This window comes from Lycium ferocissimum, chromosome 5 (genome assembly GCF_029784015.1).
Source record: "Lycium ferocissimum isolate CSIRO_LF1 chromosome 5, AGI_CSIRO_Lferr_CH_V1, whole genome shotgun sequence".
NCBI lineage: Eukaryota > Viridiplantae > Streptophyta > Magnoliopsida > Solanales > Solanaceae > Lycium > Lycium ferocissimum.
Genome location: NC_081346.1, coordinates 65,634,609 through 65,657,500, shown reverse-complemented (window position 1 = coordinate 65,657,500; position 22,892 = coordinate 65,634,609). Strand labels below are relative to the sequence as shown.

Genomic DNA, 22,892 nt, shown 5'->3' with positions numbered 1-22,892 from the left:
CTTTGTCGGTGAGAGATAGATGCTTTAGAATTTTATGTAACCCGAGCAAAAAATTTCCTACAACTTTAATAAGAAATTATAAACTTTAAAAAGTATCTCTTGTAAAGAAAAGGAGGAACGATGGTGTATTTCATGTAATGAAGAGGAAGTTAATATTTTTATTTTAGGAAAAGAATTTTTGACAATTAGATAAAATATTACGTGTAATATTATCGTGATATCAAAACGCTAGTCAAATTAGAATGTTGTGTGTGTGCTTACAATAACATACCTTAGTGTAATTCACATTAGTGGGTTTTGAAGCTAGTCTCGGTAGTGTGTCAGACCATTTGTATTTCGTTTCCGACTTTTCTTTATATTATGAGACTTTGCGTATTATTCATTTTATTCGTTAATTTTCGCATGATTGTGAAAATAGAGAGGTTATTTTTTTTTTCTTTTTTTTTTGGTAACTAACCTTGTTTATTAATCACCAAAAGTAGAGAAGTACAAAACCATAGCCTAGTAACAACACTGCTAGCTATCTAAAATCAGAAACACCTCAGACGAAAACTAATTAGAGCAAAAATTTACCTAACTAAGAAAACAAATCAGAAAGTCAAGCTATACAGTAGGTGTTGAGATCCAGTAGGAGCACGAACATTGCATACATATACAATCTCTCTGAAAATACACCTTTTCTCAAAAATCCTTAAGTTCCTTTCTATCCAAATAGCATGGATAACTTCAGCATAAACAAGTCTAAAAATAGAGGCACTTTGAGATCTTTCATTAGCTTGTGAAATTGTCCACTCCATGTAATGTTCCTAGCTGCTCCAAATCTGTCCACTCCTTTGCAACCATGTAAAAATTTTGGACCATACAAATTGTGTAAATGAGCAGCTTGTGAACATATGTTCATTTGACTCATCAAACAGATTACACAGGACACACTTAGGCTCAAGAACACTGCCCCATTTAAGCAACCTATCGACTGTTGATAGTCTCCCATGAAGGCAGGGGTGGATTTAAGTTATGCCGAGGGGTGTCACGTGACACTGCTTCGTCAGAAAATTTTACCAAGTATGTATGAATAGTTGGAAGCCAGAAAGAAAAACAATGTAAAGTAAATAAAATGACATTGCTTAACATAAATAACGGTGTAGTTCAATTGGTCCAGCGTCTCAAGTTTCTTTGCAAGGTCCTGAGTTCGAAACTCTGTAGCTTTATTTTGATTTTTTTAAAAGTTCTCGCCTCATATACAAGAGGATACTTGTCCGGATTCGAACCCTGGACCTCTCGGAAGTTAACAAAACATAGAACCAGTTGGTTAACAGTAGCTTTTCTTAACATTTTCGACAAGGAAATATTTGATAGTTAAGGATGGTGCTACTTTCCTGCTTATTTATTGTGCTATTTTTTTTTCCTTTATCTTCTTTCCCGTCAATGAAATTGATTAAGATCGACTTGCGGAATCAAATGAATGATGAACTTTTTAGTGATCGTTTGGTGCATTATATAAAAATTATTGTTTAGTGTTATTTATAACGAGGTAATTTTGAATACATTTCAAAAAATGAAAATTCATCGCGAAGAGTTCAAGTAATATAGTACGGGAGTTATGTTTTCTTTATATTATGTTCATTTTTTTAATGTGACGTTATAGTGTTTTATTTATTTATTCTTATTTTAAAATGTGACACTGCTTACGAAAAATCCTGCGTACGCCACTGCATAAAGGTGCAACCACATAGTGAAGGTGGTTTTTGGCCTAGCATGATTCTGAAACAAGAAACATTTCCAAGGCATTCGAGGGGTATTTCCCAACAACTTCAAGTATATCCTCCTAATCACACTATGACCATTGTGAAAATTAGTCTACAATAGAGCTAGTGTGTTTCTGGCTTCCAAGATTTGTCTCACCATCCAGCAAGCTTGAGATGAGGTATTCATCTCACTAATCACCATCCCTTTGATGTAATACGCATGAATCCATTTGATCCAAAGTCTATCTTTTTTGTTAGATAAATCCCAACAGGTTTTAGCTATTGCAGCTTTATTCCATAGCTGCAAATTGATTAATTTCAGCCCACCAGAAGCTTTGGGCAAACAGACTCTAGGCCAAGCCACAAGAGACTTCTTTGTAATTTCATTGGTACCAGACCATATAAAACTCCTACAATAATCTTCAATCAATTTGAGAACTTTAGCAAGGATAATAAACAATTGTGCCCGATAGGCTTGAACACCAAAAAGGACAGTTTGAACTAATTGTACTCTTCCAGCATAAAAGAGTTTTTCTGCAGTCCAAGAGGACACTCTAGCAATAATTTTATCAATCAGAGGCTTCCATTGCAGTATAGAAACCTTCTTAGTTGATAAAGGAATGCCCAGATACTTGAAAGGCAGTTCTCCAAGCCCAACTCCGAGATGATGTAGAATAGAGTCCTGTGAGGCTTGAGAAACTCCACCAAAATATACTACACTCTTTCCCAGATTTTCCTGTAATCCTGATGATCCTGAGAACTCCTGGAAATATCTATATAGAGCCTTAACATAAGACAAGTCGCCACTTGTGAAGAGCAGGAGATCATCAGCAAAACTGATGTGTGTAATTCCCAATTTTGCACACTTTGGATGGAAGTTGAATTCAGGATCAGTCTTCAGCCCAGCTAGACTCCTACTAAGGTATTCCATGGATATAGCAAAGAGAAAAGGGGATACAGGGTCCCCCTGCCTCAACCCTTTAGCAGCATCAAAAGGTTGTGTCGTTTCACCTTTGATCAGAATAGTATAATTGACAGTACTAATGCATTCCAGTATCCAGAGAATAAATCTTCTTGGAAAACCAATTTCCTCCATTACCTATTGTAAGTATATCCACTCGACAGAATGATACGCCTTCTGAAAGTCAATCTTGATCATACACCTTGCAGATATATGCTTTCTGGAGTAACATTGCACCAACTCATATGCCAAGATAATATTATCTCCAATCTTCCTCCCAGAATGAAGCCTGCTTGGGCTTCACTAATGATTGAGCTCATGATCTTTTGTAATCTGTTAGCCAAAATTTTAGAGATGATTTTATACAAGATAGTGCAGCATGCAATAGGATCTGAAGTCTTTGACAGTTTTGGGCTTGTCCATCTCCGGGGATGAGAGTAATAGTAGTACATTTAATAGTCTTAAACATCTTGCCAGTATTAAAAAAATTCATTACAACTTCAGTTACTTCATTCTTAATAGTAGGCCAAGCTTTCTTGAAAAATACAGCATTACACCCATCTATTCTTGGAGCCTTATCATCTCCTATAGCTTTAAGGCTCTCATAAACCTCTTGTTCTGTCACTTGTGCACACAAGTCAAGCTTTTGTTACTGATTAAGAGTTGGACCATTTTGCATAAGCCTCCAATTAATGCCAGGTAGAACAGTAGCTGAAGTTCCCATGAGAGATTTATAAAAAGCAATAATCTCCTGCTTAATGTCCTCAGGCTCAGTAAGTATGTGTCCAGCTAAAGCAGTGAGTTCACAAATCTACTTCTTATGGGCTCTTTCCTTTATGATTAGAGTCTCCCAATTTAATTCAAGTTGCTCTAGCCTTCTGTTGTAGGACACTCTCTTTTATTAGGGACCATTTCTCTAAGTTTTGCAATAAATTTTTCTCAGCTTCCAGTAAAGAGTCAGAATAAGAGGTTGCAATGCTTCTTTGAACATCTGCCAATTCAGCTCTAGCTTGAACAATTCTTTGGCTAATATCTTTGAATTCCCTCTTGTTCAACAGCTTCAGCTGAGGTTGCAGAGCCTTGAGTTTGCACCAAACACTTTGCATCTTCCTTTGTGTACTAGCCTGACTCCATTGTTCCCCGAGTATAGACATGAAGCTAGGATGGTCAGCCCATGCATTGAAGAATCTAAATGGAACCTTACCAGAGCAAGTAGTGGAGCAGAGGGTGATCATCATTGGAGCATGGTCTGAAATAAAAGGAAGTCCATATCTAGTCACCACATGCCCTCATGCCATCATCCACTTATAATTACCAAAAGCTCTGTCAATTCTGCTCCACACCCTATCATCACCTTTCTGTTTATTAGTCCAAGTGTAGCACTCGCCATTCCAAGGTAGTTCATTGAGTGCCAGATGTTGCATACAGTCAGAAAACTCCTGAATCTCAGAATACACAATGGGATTTTCTAGAAGCCTATCGTCAGGATATAAAACTGCATTAAAGTTACCAGCTACTAGCCAAGGCTGTGATGTGCCCTGGCCAATTTCCAGTAAACTAGCCCATAAAGATTTTTTTTTTTTTTTGCTCCAGAGAGTTATACCCATACACAACAGTGAGCACAACTTCTATATGCTTAGCAATCCCCTTAATGTGACAGTGAATGAATTGGTCCCCTATCCTGATAAGGGTAACCTGGTAATGGTTACCATCCCACATAACCCAAACTCTATAACTCGTTTTGCTTGTACCTCTTATTGAACACCCTAATGTTCCAAAATAACCAAGACATTAACAAGATGTAAGGCCACCTCCTTTATCCACATGAGGATTTTGTTTGATACGATGTCAAGTACTCGGTACCTCATAAGCATTCTTGATTGGTGTGCTGCCCAAGACAGGGAAATTTTTCAAGTTCATGGCCAAATTAGGCTGCACACCTTTGCCTCGCATCTGTCTCACTGCATCACACCAAGAGAGGTTATTTTCAATAGACCCACAAATTAAAAGTGTTTATAACGGAAAAGTCATAAGTTAGGGACGACCAACTTATGGCTTTGGCTGAGTTTAGCTTTGAAACACTTGAATTATAAGCACTTTAAATGCTTATTGATCAAACACGCAAATAAGTGAAAAAATACGTATAAACTTAACAAAACACTCTCATAGTCTCAAAAAAAAAATGCCCTACTCAGCTTGTCCTTTGCAATTTGAGTTATGATCTCTTAGTTAATTAGTAAACCTACGTGTACACAAACACCTATAATATAAGATTATTGGAAAGTTAAAGTAAAAAAACGATACAAGTTACATATAGCCAAAAAATGCCAAAGACAATAAATCCTTAAAGAACCCCTAATTCTGTACAGATGACGAAAACTATATGGAACAAACTCAATATCATACCAAACATAACTCAAACCCAAACAAGGTATTAATGTATTTCACTAACTCGTTACTGGAATTACAAAGGAATTTTTCAAACTGAAAGAAAGGGAAATCACTAGGAACGAAAACAAATGGAAGGAAGGTGAGAAGCGTAACTCGGAAAAGAGGGGATGAGAAAATACAGACTTTTCTCAACAATATGCATAACTCTCGAGTCACAAATACTATCTCTTTTAATGGAACCGTTCTCACGCCCACTACTCAACCTAGATCCCAAATAAATCCGGCCTTATTGCTTGTTCTTGCCCCAGTAGCTCTTGTCGCCCCCAATAACTATTTTTATGACCTTGATATCCACATACGCTGGACTTGATTCATAACACTATAATCAATTGAGAGTACAGTCAAACCTATCTATAATGGCAGCGTTTGTCCGAAAATTTTATGACTGCTATAGTGAGATGCTGTTATGTATGTATACTAGCATTTGATGTTTGGATCGCACTTAGCTGTTATAAACAAAAGTACGCAAAAAGTATTTTTTCTGTACTTTTTATGTTATAAACGAAAATAAAATAAAATACTTGTTAATTTGAAAATTCCAATTGATTTTCATATTTCATTAATTAAAGAGTGTACCGCTATAATGAAGGCCACTACTGTAATAAGTAGAATGTGATAGAGATATATATGATGTTGGTTAGTTAATGACAACTAAACTAATCCTTGAAATACTCTAAGTATTTTAATAGCCAAAATATTATTACACAATATTTGAGAGTCCTTGTATATTGTCAATTGTATACTTAGATAGGAGAACACATGATGTTGGTGTTAACCACTTGTATATTGTCAATTGTACATAGAGATTCTTAACCACTTCACATAGGACTCTAGTAACTGCAACGTATATATCTCCCTATTCTGTGTAACTAAGACATACAAGAAAAGCCACAGTTTTCTATCTCTATTTTGGTTGAATAATTCTTCATGGTATCAGAGCAAGGTTCGATTCACACGATCCTGAAAATATTCCGCTCTAAACACTAGACATGGCCTCATCCTCAACTACTACCTTAGCCCTCTCACCATCGTCCCTCTATCAACTTCTAGCAATTTGTTCTATTAAGTTGAAACCATCAAATTACTTACTTTGGCGGACACAAATCCTTCAGCTAATGCAAACCTTGAAGGTTGATGAAATCATCAAAGGAGAACCCCCATCCGAGAACATATTAGATGAGAAAGATGAACCTGTTCCTAACCCTAAGTTCACTGCTTGGGAAGAACGCGACGTTCTAGTTCGGAGTTGGCTATCTGGAACAATGACAGAAGATTCAATGTTCCTCATCATAGGATGTACTATGGCAAAACAAGTATGGGCTTGTCTTGAAGATACTTATCTACAAGCAAGCAAGGATAAGGAGTTTCAATTGAAGCAACAACTTCAAATCGTGAAACTGGGAGCGAAGTCCATAGACGACTACATAAAAGAATTTAAAGGAATTTGTGATAATCTCATGGCTATACACAAACCTTTAGACGAAGATAGCAAAGTTATTAATTTTGCTAGAGGTCTTGGAAGCAAATATAAGACCCTTCGAACTGTTATGTTAAGTAAGGCCCCTTATCCTACATTTAATCAATTTGTCAATGCTCTTAGGGGACTCGAAATGAGAGAAGATGGAGACGAGCAAGAATCACCAAGTTCACTTGATCCGGCCATGCCCTTCGTGGCCCAAAATTCATAGGGACGAAGGCGTGGCAATTATTACCGAGGACGAGGACGAGGACAACAAAGAGGTAGCGGAGGCAGATCATACAACCAGAGACAATTTGGTACACCACAAAATGGAACAAATCAACAAAAGGACAGCCCAAAAACAAATCCATGTCAGATTTGTTGAAGAAATAACCATACGGCACTGTCGTGTTTTTATAGGTGGGATTATTCCTATCAGGGGCAACAAGAAGTTCCACCAGGACTTGCGGCTATGAGCTTCCATGATCAATCTGATAATAATTTGTACATGGACTCTGGTGCCAACAACCACATAGTACAAACTACAGGTATTCTTAAAAATCCATCTCCTTTTACGGGAAACAACTCTATAATGGTAGGAAATGGTGACAAACTCAAAATTACACATGTTGGAGACACAAGTATTGGAGAAAACTTGCGTCTACGAAATGTTTTTGTTGTGCCTGAAATTAAGAAAAATCTTATTTCCGTTAGCAAGTTTGTAACAAACAATGCTTCTTCTTTGAAATTTACGGACAGTGGTTTTGTTGTTAAGGACAAGAAAACAAGAAAAATTATGGCAAGAGGGAGTTTACAGGATGATCTATACACCTTGGAAAGGGGCCTGCACGCAGCTCTAACAGCCATAATGACAGAGAAGAATTCAGACTCAATTTGGCACCAAAGATTAGGACATCCACACCCTAGAACTCTTAAGTTTTTGCAGAACAGTAGTTTGATTGATGTTAGTAGTTGGAATAAAAATGTTTCAGTTATTACAAGCTGTCAAATGGGCAAGAGTTGTAAGCAACCTTTTCAAGCATTTAATAAAAGAGAGTCTGAACCGTTAGCAATATACATAGCGATTTATGGGGACCTGCCCCTATTGCATCATCTCAAGGATTTAGATACTATATTATTTTTGTGGATGACTATACCCGATTCACTTGGATCTATCCCCTGAAGAAGAAATTTGATTTTTTTTTACTAATTTTGTCACATTTCAAAAATTAGTCGAAAATCGATTTTTTCGAAGAAACTTAAGAGTTTTCAATGTGATGATGGAGGAGAATTTAGCGGCCTTAAATTTATAAATTACTTGGGCCAATATAGTATAAAAGACAAATTTCTTGCCCACATACTCCGAAACAAAGTGGAGTGGCAGAACGAAAACATAGGCACATTGTCGAAACAGGCCTGACATTGATTTTTAATGCTAATTTGCCAATGTTTCTTTGGGTTGAAGCCTTTATGTTGCAGCTTTTCATTAATAGGATGCCTACATCAACTTTGAAAATGGAGTCTCCCTTCTCAAAGTCTGTTTGACCAGAAGCTCACTACAACACATTGAAAGTTTTTGGTTGTAGATGTTTTCCCTATCTGAAGGGTTACAACAACAACAAATTTCAACCGAAAACGTTCCTTGTATTTTTATAGGCTACAATCTTCTTCACAAAGGTTACAAATGTTATCATCCCGAATCTAGAAGAGTTTACATTTCTAGACATGTAATTTTTTATGAAACTAATCTACCGTATGTATCCTCTGGCACTAATATTATTCATGCAGATGCAACAAAATTCTTTACATATAAAGAATTTGAGGGTACACCACCATCAGGTCAAACAGACGCTACTCAAAGTGAAGAATACATGGTACAAACTCCTTATGATATTCCCATACATAAGCAGCCTAAAGAAAATTGTCCAGATATCTTGCCACAATCTAGTAACGAGCTCGTACATGAAAATCATCTTGATGAACCAGCAAGTCCTCATGCACAACTAAATGTGTCATCTACCTCCAGTAGCTCGTCACCTTCTACCTCATAAACACTTGATCCAGCACAAGTTGAAGGTATAAACACGGTCGAGGATCTTCCCCAATCACTGTCATTGTCGGCTCCCTCAGAATCTGTCCGGCCTTGCACTTCTACATTTTCGCGTCCACCTAGTCCATCCAATACTCACCAAATGCTCACCAGGGCTAAGACTACTTTTCAGTCCATGACTGCTTCTCTAAGTCCTGACGTAAGAGAACCTCGCACTGTGAAAGAAGCTCTGTCCAAACAACATTGGCTTACCTCAATGCACAACGAACTCAATGCTTTCCATGCTAATAATACTTGGCATCTTGTTCTATGACAGCCGCACATGAACATAGTTGGCTTGCGATGGGTGTTCAAAACAAAATTGAAGGCAGACGGCTCAATTGAAAGGTTCAAGGCTTGGCTCGTCGCTAAAGGCTACAATCAAATTGAGGGTGTTGACTTCGATGATACATTCAGTCCGGTTGTGAAAGCCACCACCATTCGACTCGTTCTTGCCGTTGCTACAACTCTACACTGGTCGATTAAACAGCTTGATGTGAAGAATGCCTTTTTACATGGCGACCTCATAGAGACTGTTTTCATAGAACAACCTCCAGGTTTTGTTGATCCTAACTATCCTGTTCATGTATGCAGGTTGAAAAAGGCTTTATACGGTTTGAAACAGGCTCCAAAAGCTTGGTTTCACAAATTTAGTACTCACCTTCTACACTTGGGATTCATTTGCAGCAAGTCGGACTCCTCTCTCTTTGTTTGGAAGTCCTCCAAAGACACTATTTTGCTCCTTCTCTATGTCGACGATATCGTGCTCACGGGAGGCAGTCCATTTCTTCTACATGCATTGATCCTCAATTTAAAATCTAAGTTTGCCATGAAGGACATGGGAGATCTTCATTACTTTCTTGGAATTGAGGTCACACGATGCAAGGATGGTCTCTTCCTTTGCCAACGTAAATATGCGCTGGATGTCTTAGAAAGAACAAAAATGGCTTGCGCACGTGCTATTCACACTCCTTTTGCTCAAAAGCATGAGCTATATGAACCTCAAGGGTATCCTATCGATCCCTCTGGTTTTAGAAGCATAGTGAGTGCCTTGCAGTACTTAACGCTCACTCGCCCTGACCTATCTCATGCCGTTAATCTCCTCTGTCAATTTGTGCAACATCCTGTTGCCACTCATTGGGCCGGTGTTAAGCGAGTGCTTCAATATTTGGCAGGTTCCACAAAGCTTGGTCTTCATATCACTTTATGCTCTTCTCTTAATGTAGTGGGCTTCTCTGACGCAGACTGGGGTGGCTGTCCCCTCACTAGAAGATCGACAACAGGATTATGTGTATTTTTAGGCTCGAATTATGTCTCTTGGGCTTCGAAGAAACAAACAACTATGGCCCGATCAAGCGCTGAAGCTGAGTACAGGGCTTTAGCATCTTTGGCTGCGGAAATTACATGGCTTACTTATATTCTCCGTGACATCGGCGTCTCACTGCCCAATCTCGGACAATATTTCAGCTCTTCACCTCACTAAGAACCCAGTTCTTCATGCTCGTACGAAGCAGGTCGAGCTCGACTATCATTTCGTGAGGGAGAAGGTGGTGCAAGGTGCCCCGTCACGACCCAGCTACAGTTACGACGGTATCCGGGCTAACCACCGAACACCACTCATATTACTACTTATCTACTCCCAATCATAACATATACTCATAATCATAGAAATCGGAACATTTGAAACATAATTACTTTTATAAACATAAGCTCTTCGGCCTATCAAAAATAATATATATATACACGCTCATACATATACATGCAACCCATGGGCCATACTACCCACGCGCTGCGTGTCTACGAGCCTCTCTTTCGGAGTGTAGACATATGGACGGGACAGATCCGTCGTGCCCAATCATGAATATATACATATAGGTACCAAAAGAATAATCAATGGCACCTCCGAAAAATGGAGTGCTCTCAAATCAACCGCTAGCCCAATGGTGCGGATCAGGTGCGTCTACCTGTGGGCATGAACACAACGTCCGAATAAAAGGACGTCAGTACGAATATTGTACTGAGTATGTAAGGCATAAACAATAATATGATGTCATGGAAATAAGGAGGCATCAATGAGGAGTCCAGAATCGATCGAATCATAAAAAGGAAGTAATGCGTGTTTACTTTCATACTCATCATCATATCATATATGCATAAATGTATAATTTGCCCGACCATATAGGTCGGTGTGATAATCAATAATATTAGCAATAGCATTAGCCCGCATCAGGCCTCCCGTCAGGGGTATCATCTCGCCGCCCACTAGGGTGTCATGCCACCGGCCATGGTGTATAGGCACGCCCACGCAGCGTGTGACTGCCCGGCCAACTAGGCGCGGTGTAATATCGTCATGTGCTCATTATATCATGCCATCATAGTATACTCATCATAATATGATTATAGCAATACATGCATAAAGACTCATAGATAATCATACTTTATCGGGGTGACGTAAGTTCGTGGACCCCCGATGTCATTATGAGCATTCATAAGTATTCTGCCTCACCTTGAAGGAACAAGCATAAGGTGAGTGTATGTAATGATCAACATCATCGGAGTATGGATAGCTTCTTTAACTTAATTGGAACATCATATCATAGACTATGGCATCTCTAGACTTTAAGCTTATCATTATCGTTATCATTATCATAACATATCTCTTATCTCGTTTGGCTACTCATAAACAAAGGCTTATAGTTTTCTTAAAGATGGAACATTCATAAGAAGGAGGAAATTCATGCCATAGGACTCATGCCTTAGAAAGAAAGGACTAGCCTCACATACCTTTGTCGTTTAACTATTCTATCACTTGCTCGATCTCCTCTAATGCACTTGGTTATACCTTCAAAGGAATTCATGTCGTCATTAGCTAAACAATCATGAAAACGCACTTACTAAAGCTAGAGAAATTTGGGTGACATTTCCTTTGTTTATACTACTTTCCTCCATATTCCATATCAACTCCCAACATTCATAACAACCATCACAATATCACTTAACAACAATCGTCATTCGTTTACATGATTCGCATTCCCACAATTCCACTTCAATTCTCCATATTCATGACTAAAGTCTATTATCGCGTACTTTCTCATACAATACTAATTTCATGTTCTAAATGTCGTTTATAACGTATTTATATCATCAACATAACCATTTCCATGATTCAACTCAGCTACTATTCAATAATGACACTATCCTCATATTTGTGACCCATTTCCTATACTCTTTCACAATCCATGTGTTTCAACTTATAAATACTTCAAATAACATGAAAAAGTCATGAAACTCACCTTGGATGATGGAGGAATAAGCCTTGGATGACAATTCACCTTTTCCACCAAAACCCTATTTCATCTCTCTTAGTATTTTCTTGATTTGAATGACTTTAGAGAGGTTTCATACACTTGATTCTACTCAATTCTTGTTGTTGATCTTTGATTTCTATTGGTTTCTCATGGATGAAGTGTTTGGAATGTTCTAGAGGTTTCTTGAATGGTGGAGGTGGAAGATAAAATGAAATGAAATGAAAAAGGGTCCTTATATAAAATTAAGTTCGACCGAACCTAAAAATACGGACCAACATACGGTCGTATGTTTTACGGGCCGTATGTCAGTGGTGGGTCGTGGAGTATTGTATTCTCGGGCTGAATCTACGGTTGGACATACGGTCCATACTTTTTATATGTCCGGGTCGTAGGTTTGATGTTCCGAGAGTTGTTTCGTCGACTCGTTTGATCTCCGATCCTTATGGAACCTTCTTAACACTTGTTTATCACTTCAATACCAATCTAAGGGACATCATGACTCTTTCTTGGGGCATCATTCATACACCATTAACTCAACACTCGTAAGTCTTATCCGATACGCTCAACTCATAACAATCTTTCTTTCCTTTGGATGTCTTTGGAAATCTTAATTAGGACCATCAACTACTATCTCCTACTTGTCCAAACCTCGTGAACGTCATGCCCTTCGTTAGTCTATTCACTGTACTCTAAGGGAAATTTTCTAAGGTGTAACACCATGCTCACACGGTTTGTTCCTTCTCAGCTCCAAGTTGCAGATGTGTTCACCAAGCCACTGACTAAAGCTCATTTTCGTTTTTTCTTTCGGACCAAGCTTGGCGTTGTGCCACCGCCTACCTCCACTTGAGGGGAATGATAGAGATATACATGATGTTGGTTAGTTAATGACAACTAATCCTAGAACTACTCTAAGTCAGTTGTGTAGAAGAGTCCTTGTATATTGTCAATTGTATACTTAGATAGGAGAACACAGTAGTTGTGTTAACCACTTCACATAGAGATTCTTCCCAGTTAGGACTCTAGTAACTGCAACGTATATATCTCCCTATTCTGTGTAACTAAGACATACAAGAAAAGCCACAATTTTCTATCTCTATTTTGGTTGAATAATTTTTCAGAATGCTGTTATAGAGAAGTAAAATATAACATGAAAATTCGGTTTCGAAGAAAATCAGATCGTTATAGTGAAATACTGTTATAACAAATGACAATTATAGAGAGATTTGGCTGTACAAAAGGTATCATCCTGTTCCAAAGATAAACTAATTTACTCCTCAAGTTTATGTGCAAAATCATTTTGTTCATTCCAGCTAATGACAATAGTCGAAATATTATCCAAGTGAAGAGAATTAAATGGTAGACCCACCCACCACATAGCCGATATGGTACTGGCATAAATACGAAAATCGAAAAATCAAACCGAACCGAACCGAAACTTCAACAAACCGAACCGAACCGAACTAGTTTGGTTCGGTGCCAGTCCATCGTCAAAAAACCGAAACCGAAATAGCCGAACCGAAGTTTGATAAAACCGAACCGAAAAAGGATGAAATTTAATACATTACCCAAAAAAATTAAAATAGTCCAGGCCCATTAAGTTTAAAGTAAAAAAACAAACCCAATTGTAATAAGTCCTCTTTTACATTTGTATCCCTGATTTTCCACTTCAATTGAAAAAATAAAATATCCTTAATAAAGAAAAGTAATTAGGATGTCTTTTTAAGATTAATGTATGTCCTTTATGTGTTTTCTTAATTATTCTTACGATATGTATATAACACCTAGTTATCCTATGTCATTATTATAGTTTTATGTTCTTGTGTATCTTGTTTGTTTGATTTTGATTTCAATTTATCAATTTTATGTTTTATTATTTTTGAGAATATGAATTAGTGTCAATGGAATCGCTTCTAATATTATATTAAAAAAATCGAATTGAAAAAACCGAAACCGAACCGAACTTTAAAAAATCGAAACCGAAAGAACCGAACCGAACTAGTTGGGTTCGGTGTTTGGTGTCCACCTTGAAAAAACCGAATCTCCGAATATACCAAACCGAAGTTTGATAAAACCGAACCGAAAATCGAACGCCCACCCCTACCGATAGCACACAATTGGAGGAATAAAAACCCCAACCCACACCCACCAACCCCCCGGAAATTTCCAGAAACATCTAGTGACTTCTTGGCATACAAAATATGGGACCCACTATCAAACACATGTCCTCCTGGAACAAATACGAATCCAACGTGGCACTATTAATTAACCTATCAATGATACTCCCCTGATTTTTCATTATTTTATTTCTCCACTTGGATTAACTCACTTTAAAAACACCTCCTGCTAGCTTTCATGATTGCTGTAATTACATGCTTCACGGAGCATAATATATTACTGGCTTCCGATAAGTACTAAGGGTCGTTTTTCGAGCACATAAGAATAGTATTAGGATGTATTCGTAATTTGAAATTAATTATGCTCATATTATATCATATATACTCTTTGGTTAGGTGTATTAAGGGCGATGTCTTTAACCATGCTTATCTATATGTTAATAACCATAACACTATGGTTTGATATGTATAAGAATAATACTGAATAGGGTGTATAAATTGCATGTAATAGTTATACATAAGTGAAAAACATTATCAAATAAGAACTTAATACTACCATAGCTAATACAGATACTCCTATTATTTTCTCTAATACATCCTACCAAATGACCCCTAAATTTTTCTTTAGAATATATATATGAAGGAATCCAAATAGTATTTATATGATTGCCTTAAGTCCTCTTTGGACATGTGAACTGAAATGATACAATCTTCATTCACAAGCTTGGAAAAGCATGCATAAAAGCCTGATTGACCTTTAACTACTACCTTAACTTATAGAGGATGCTGCATGATTACTATTACTTCCTCCGTCCTCTAATTTATATGTAAGTGTCTGATTGAGGATGAAGTTTAAAACAAATATTTTTAAAATTTGTGATCTAAAATAAGTCATGGATATTTGTGTGATTATAAATCATCTTATTACGAGTAAAATAGAAAGTTTAAAGTTAAATTATTATTAAATATAAAAAGTTACTATTTTTTTAAAATCACTAAAAAAAAAAAAAGTATCACATAAATTGTGACGAGGAAAGTAACATATTTTTATCTTACAACTTCTTTAGTTGTCCTGCAAGAATAAATAAAAAGCTCTGCAACTTTTTCTCTATTTAAGCTACATGGTTGATATTACGTGCACATTGTTCATCTCAAATTTTGGATGTTAAAATGAAAGCCTTAATAAATTTACAGTTTTAAAATTTGTCACAAATTTTATTTAAACGCTAAAATTATGATTTTCAATTGAGCACTTGAATACATGATACATCGTTCATATTAAACACTTCTGCTATCATATTTTGAAAAAGTTTATATGTTTGTTTTCAAGAGCTCATTATATAAATACGTTAATCATATAAAATATATCTCATTCTTTAATTATACACATTTACATCAATTGAAATAGACATTAGATTTTACGGCGTATTAAGACGTGTGTGTTTAAAATTAAAGGACGCTTGAGAATGCACGTCACAAATATCTAACAGAGTTTTTTAAGCCAAAACGACAAAGTCCTCGAAGCACTCGCCCAACTTTCTATATGCGACAAAAATCATAATCAACTTTCGGAAAACAAACTGTGGGTAGATAGAATATCATCCAATCTAATTTAATCTACTCTTAAATTGGCCACTGTCACACTATCCGTTGATCTACACAACATCTCACATCCAACGGATAATCTAGTGCCACGTCATTTATTAAAAAATCTACATCACGTGGCAGGCAGTGAGGGGGCGCTTATATCTGGTGTAGGTATTAACCCTTAGAAATTTCCAGAAACTTCCAGTAAATTCGTGGCTTACAACAGTAGAGCCCCCACTATCGAACACGTGTCCTCTTGGGACCAATACAATCCAACGTGGCACTATTAATAAACCTGCTAATGATACGCCCCTGATTCTACGCATTATTTTATTGCACCACTACAATTATAATAGCGTTTTTGGTCCTTCAATTGTTGAAAATTTAATTTGATCCTTACAATATTTAAATAAGCATATTTAATCTTCAACTAATTGAAATGTTCACTTTTGATATATTTGATTGTGAAGTGAATATCACAAATTTACTATAATTATTCGTCGCTCTGCTACTTAATTACCCATTTATTATATTAAGCTTGTATTGTTACGCCATATTTAACGGTAATATATTTTTAAAAGTAGTTCAAATACAACATACTCCCTTCGTCCCAATTTATATAATACTTTTTCCTTTTAAGTCAGTCCCAAAAAATAACATATTTCTATAATTAGAAACAGCTTAACTCTGAAATTCTCATTTTACCCTTAATGAAATGATTTTTAGCTATAAAAATTTCTTTGACTTGTTTTAAATCACAAGATTTAAAAGTCTTCCTTTCCCTAATGAAACATCCTCATATAAATGGGGACGGAGCGAGTACTTCTCATCAGACTAAAAACACATAGAGCCGGTTTGGATTGGCTTATAAGTTGCTGAAAACGATTTTTATAAGGCGTTTTCGACTTTTTTTAGTGTTTGGGGCCAAAGATAAAGTCATTTGTCTTTAAAATAAGCCTAAAAAAATAATTAGGCCCGTTTGACTTAGCTTATCTAAAAACTTATAAAATTTCGTTTTCGCTTATAAAATTTCGCTTTTTAAGCCCATCCAAACAGGATAATTCAATTAATTAAAAGATTAAACGTGCGTCATCAGATATCACAGTACCAAAGTTCAAATATATTTATAATTTAGGGACCAAAAATGTTAATTATTAATTCAATTTCTTAAAACCACGTCCTTCCTTTGGTAGCTTCCATTTATTTCTAGAACAAAGCTCTCAAAAATTCTCTGTTAATTTTTGTAATTTGAATATGTGAATTTCGATTTTTGTGAAGCAATGAGTGAAAATGGTGAGAAAATGGAGATAGAGAATGATGGGAAGAAGAAGAATAATAAGCCATTTCAGGTTATAGACGTATCTCTCTGTATATGGAGTTGTGTTCGTGCACAAATTTTGCTCTATGTTTATGGATGTATTTATGAATTAGAAAAAGTATATCTTTCGTTTGTTTTAGTTTAGTTTGGTTAGCTTTCCTATTGATAGTCAGATATTGAGATCTACTATACTAGTAGTCGAAGTGTTACTTTTATAATTTCTTGTGCTTCGATTTTTGTTATTATCTGTTGTTTTTTGTACTTCAATTATCATATTATTTTATGATAGCTACGATTTTTTTTTCCAGACTATTTTGTCATGCTAACTATAGCATTTTGCCATGGCTTCTTCACTTCTGTTATTTCTTTTTCCGATCTGCTTTGAATTGTTTTTCCTTGACTTTTAAAGATTGTGGAGTTTGTCATGGAGATCAGAGGCGGATCTAGGATTTAAAGGTGACTGGTGCCACAATTCTGCCACAATTTTCTTTAATGTACATCTTGTTAGGAATGTGTATTTGGGTCGGGTCCCTCTCTTTTGAGTTTTGGGGTCAACTTAATAGGCCGTTTTTTATTTGTAAATATGAAAATTACATCTCAAAAATCAAGAAACGAACATAATTAGCATCTTAAACAAGGAATCACACCCATTAACAACAGAAGTAAAATCAATATTTTCACAAGGAACTTACATCTTTTACGTATATTAAAAAATGAACTTGCACAAGTAAAATAACATCTTTAATAAGGGAATTACACCAATCAAAATAAGAAAAATAATAGAAAAACTCTTCAATAGGTAAATTACACCCCCATAAGTAAATGTAGAATTAGATAAACTATAAGTTCTCAAAAATACGGCGGCGTTTGAACGCCTTTATGCATAACTAGAGGACAGAGGCGGGGATAAGAAATTGTTCAGGCTTGCTAAGGCGAGAGAAAGGAAGGTACGTGACCTGGATCAAGTAAAGTGCATCAAGGACGAGGATGGCAAAATGTTGGTGGAGGAGGCTCTCATTAGACGGAGATGGCAGTCATACTTCCATAAACTCTTGAACGAAGAAGGGGGACAGAGACATTGTGTTGGGAGATTTGGAGTACTCTGAGAGGTATCGCGATTGTGGTTATTGTAGGAGTATAAGGGTCGACGAGGTTAAGGGTGTTGTTCGTAGGATATGCAGGGAAGAGCGACCGGACCTGACGAGATTCCTGGGGAATTTTGGAAGAGTGCAGGCAGGGCAGGCTTGGAGTGGCTGACTGGGTTGTTTAATGCCATTTTTAAGACGGCAAAGATGCCCGAAGAATGGAGGTGGAGTACAATGGTTCCTTTGTACAAGAACAAGGGCAACATTCAAAGCTGCAACAACTATAGATGTATCAAGCTGCTAAGCCACACTATGAAAGTGTGGGAAAGGGTGATAGAGATGAAGGTGAGGAAAGGCGTGTCTACTTCAGAGAACCAGTTCGGATTCATGCCGGGGCGTTCTACTACTGAAGCTATTCATATTGTTAGGAGATTGGTGGACCAATATAGGGAGCGGAAAAGGGACTTGCACATGGTATTCATCGACCTAGAGAAAGCTTACGATAAAGTGCCAAGAGAGGTTCTGTGGAGATGCTTGGAGGCTAAAGGTGTACCTGTGGCGTACATTAGAGTGATCAAGGACATGTATCATGGAGCCAAGACCAGGGTAAGGACTATAGGAGGAGACTCGGAGCACTTCCCAGTTCTGATGGGTTTGCATCAGGGATCAGCCCTTAGCCCATTTTTATTTGCCTTGGTGATGAATGGATTGACGCGACGAATTCAAGGTGAGGTGCCATGGTATATGTTGTTCGCAGATGACATAGTCTTGATTGACGAGACTCGTAGCGGAGTTAACTCTAAGCTAGAGGTTTGGAGGCAGACGTTAGAGTCTAAAGGATTCAAGTTGAGTAGGACCAAGACAGAGTACTTGGAGTGAGTTCGGTAGGGCGTACCTCGAAGGTCTGACGTGGAAATAAAGCTTGGTACCCAGGTCATTCAAAAGGAAGGAAGTTTCAAGTATTTTGGGTTTATTTTACAAGAAAATGGGGATATTGATGATGATGTCACACATCGTATTGATGCAGGATGGTTGAAATGGAGGTTCGCTTCCGGAGTGCTGTGTGACAAGAAAGTGCCACCAAAACTTAAAGGCAAGTTCTACAAAGTGGTGGTTAGACAGACTCTATTGTACAAGGCAGAGTATTGGCCAGTCAAGAACTCTCACGTGCAGAATATGAAAGTGGCGGAAATGAGAATGCTGCGGTGGATGTGTGGGCACACTAGGAGAGATAGGATCAGGAATGAGGACATCCGGGACAAGGTGGGAGTGGCATCGGTGGAGGATAAGATGCGGGAAGCGAGGCTGAGATGGTTTGGGCATGTGAAGAGGAGAGACATAGATGCCCCAGTGCGGAGGTGTGAGAGGTTGGCTATGGACGGTTTTAGGAGAGAAGGCCAAAGAAATATTGGGGAGAGGTGATTAGGCAGGACATGACACAGTTTCAGATTACCGAGGACATGACTTTAGATAGGAGGTTGTAGAGGGCTCCGATTAGGATAGAAGGCTAATAGGTAGTCTCGCTTTTTTGTCGCACTAGTAGGCGTAGTTTTGCTCCACTTTTTATTGCCATTTGATTCCTGCTTTTATGTGCTGGGTCTTGTTTTTTCATACTGTTTTATCATGACTTCTTTGCTCTTGTTATTTCTCATTTTCGCATTGCTTTGATTTGCTTGTCGGTATCTGACTTTTTTTCGCTTGCTTTATTTTGAGCCGAGGGTCTTTCGGAAACAGTCTCCCTACCTTTCAAGGTGGGGGTAAGGTTTGCGTACACTTAACCCTCCCCAGACCCCACACTGTGGGATTCAACTGGGTATGTTGTTGTTGTTGTTGTTGTATAAGTTCTCAAAAATAAATCATAAATTTCATGTTTTTTCGAAGCAATGCTTATGAAATTTTCATCACAATTTAAGTAGTAAATTGATTTAAATTGAATTTAACAATTATAGAAAAGCACAAATTTTTATAATACACTCCCTCCGTCTATTTTTATTTATCCATTATACTAAAATAAATGTCCATTTTTACTTGTAAGTTTTATAGTTTTAAAACCCAAAACATAATTTACCATTTTATACCTATTTTACCCTTATTATTAAGTACTCCAATTCATTTTTCATTTTATTTATTGCTTATTAAGAGTGTCCCAAGTCAAATATAGACAAGTAAACATGGATGGAGGGAGTAACCAACAAAAGAAATTATAATAAAAAATGAATTTTGATCTCAAACAAAAATTCTTATTGAGACTCATAGATTTGAGATTAAGAGAAATGCTTAATTTAAGTGATTTTGAAGTTTTTATTTTATGTGTTCTCGTCAGAGATCATAGATAAAATAATAGAATGGATGAAAGAAAATATAAATAATAAAAAATATAAATGATAAATGATAAAAAGATAAATAGAAAATTGGGAGAGCCGAAAAGAGAAATGACTGATACAAAGGAACTAAAAAGCACAAAAAAAAATGGCAGTCGGAAAATGTTCAAGATAGATTCAAACTTGTGTCTACCAGCCATGGCACCTTTGTCTAATTTGCGACGGGGGTGGCAGGATCAAATATTTAATCTAGTTTAAGCAGATTGCATCAATCTAGGGAGTGTCATGCCACCCCCACCCTAATTGGTGAATCCCCCCCCCCCCCCCCCCCGATGAAGATTATTCTAATTTTTGTTAGCAAATGTTGTAGTTAGGTTGACTCAGATCTTATCAATTCAGACGTGAATTTTCCCTCTTTATGGATTACTAACAAAGAAAGTTAATTTGGAGCCAAATGTGAAGATTAGACTCCATCCTATGTGTTGTTGAGAATATAAACTTGCTCGCATTATTTCATTTGTTCACATGTTTGTTCATGAAGTAGAATATCAATTAAGAGTGTTGTTTTATGAAATACATGTATTAGAAATATGGACTTATTCCAGAAGCAAAAGTCAAGTAGTTTTATTCTAAGCTGCGCGGACTTTTTACTTTCGTTGTCGCACCCATGTCGATTCTCCAAAAATGCACTACTTTTGGAGTGTTCGACACGCATCTGTCGATATTTTTGAAGAGTCCGAGCAACATAAGTTTTATTTATGTATTTGGAAGATATGAAGTGTGGACTTATTAACTAGGCTAGATACATGGAGAAGTTCAACTATTTGTGAGGTGGGTGATGGCACTAAGGTACTATTTTGGAAGGAAGTCCGGATTGGGCAAGCTCCTTTGATGAACACTTTTCCGATCTATTTACCATTTGCGAATCACGATACTACTATGGCGAGTCTTGGACTCCACAAGGGTGGAATATTTGTTTGAGAAGAAATTTGAATGATTGGGAAATTGGCAAGGTGGCCGAGCTCTTGAAGGAAGTTGATAAGTTTAGAGGGACTTCTCCAACCCTAGATGTAATCAATCGGAAACATCACGGTGATGGGAGTTTCTTAGAGAAGAATACACAAGTTGGAAGTGTTGGAGCAACCGGGGAGGAAGAACGGGTCCATGGACAAAGGTGTGGAAAAGTTTGGTACCATCCAAAATCAAGTGCTTCACTTGGCTTGTGACCGAAAAAGCCTCGTCTCACCCATGAAGTCTTACGGAAGAGGGGAATGCAATTGGTTTCTAGATGTTATTTCGCAATGAGCTCGTAGAAATAAATAATCATTTGTTTTACGCACCGTAAAGTGACAACCCATCTTTGGTCATGTTCTTGACCACCGGAAAAACAGTTGTACCATGCCGAAACATACAACTAATTTACTAAGTTGTTGGATTAGAAGAGGAGGAAGCAAATCTCAAAAGAAATGGTAGAGAGCAGTTCCATTATGCATCTATGCATCTAGTGGACAATTTGGAAGGAGAGAAATGGGAGGTGTTTTGAGGATAAATTTAATACTATGCAGAAAATGAAGTGGAACTGTATTGTAGATTTTCAATTTTGGTGTAAAGAAGCAAATGTAGAGGGCGCAGAACAATTGGTAGACTTTTAGGAAGCAAGTAAATACTTTTTGTCTTACTGCTCCTTGTGGATAACTTTTTAGAGGTCTCCAGCATTAAGTATCCTTAATGCTATTTACCAGTTTTTTTTTTTTTAAAAGTCATGTAATGTAGCCATTCAGATTAAGTCAAGTTGATTAGAAAATCACTTTTCCTCCATTTCTCTTCTAGTGTGTTTTGAATGATGTTTGTGTTTTGCTCTCCCAAATTTCTAACATTTGGTATAGAGCCGGTGTGTTTGGTAGAGAACTAAACTTAGAGAGAAGATGACTAATACTAATGTAACTCCATTTCACGTTCCAATGCTCACTAAAGAAAACTATGAACATTGGTACACCTGAATGAAGGCTCTGCTTGGAGCCTATGATGTTTGGAAAATAGTGTAGCTCAATTGGTCCAGCGTCTCAAGTTTCTTTGCAAGGTCTTGAGTTCGAAACTCTGTAGCTTTATTTTGATTTTTTAAAAAGTTCTCGCCTCATATACAAGATGATACTTTTCCGGATTCGAACCCTTCTCAGAAGTTAACAAAACATAGAACCAGCTGGTTAACAGTAGCTTTTCTAAACATTTTTGACAAGGAAATATTTGATAGCTAAGGATGGTTCTACTTTTCTGCTTATTTATTGTGCTATTTTTTTTTCCTTTGTCTTCTTTCTCGTCGATGAAATTGATTAAGATCGACTTGCGGAATTAAATGAATAATGAACTTTTTAGTGAAAGTTTGGTGCCTTATATAAAAAGTATTGTTTAGTGTTACTTATAACGAGGTAATTTTGAATACATTTCAAAAAATGA

General features: G+C 37.0%; 1 protein-coding gene and 1 long non-coding RNA gene across 2 annotated transcripts; one reads left to right on the top strand and one right to left on the bottom strand.

Annotated features, from left to right (window-relative positions):
- Positions 1–3,545: 3,545 nt before the first annotated feature.
- On the bottom strand, positions 3,546–5,383 carry LOC132058479 (uncharacterized). The gene is made up of 2 exons (XR_009415317.1): positions 4,570–5,383; positions 3,546–4,472 (listed from the first exon to the last, which is right to left on the bottom strand). It is a non-coding gene; the product is annotated as an uncharacterized LOC132058479 (long non-coding RNA).
- A 2,896-nt stretch (positions 5,384–8,279) lies between these two features.
- LOC132057936 (uncharacterized mitochondrial protein AtMg00810-like) lies at positions 8,280–10,188 on the top strand. The gene has a single exon (XM_059450515.1). The coding sequence runs from the start codon at positions 8,989–8,991 to the stop codon at positions 10,186–10,188; it is 1,200 nt and encodes a 399-aa protein (XP_059306498.1). The 5' UTR covers positions 8,280–8,988.
- Positions 10,189–22,892: the final 12,704 nt, after the last annotated feature.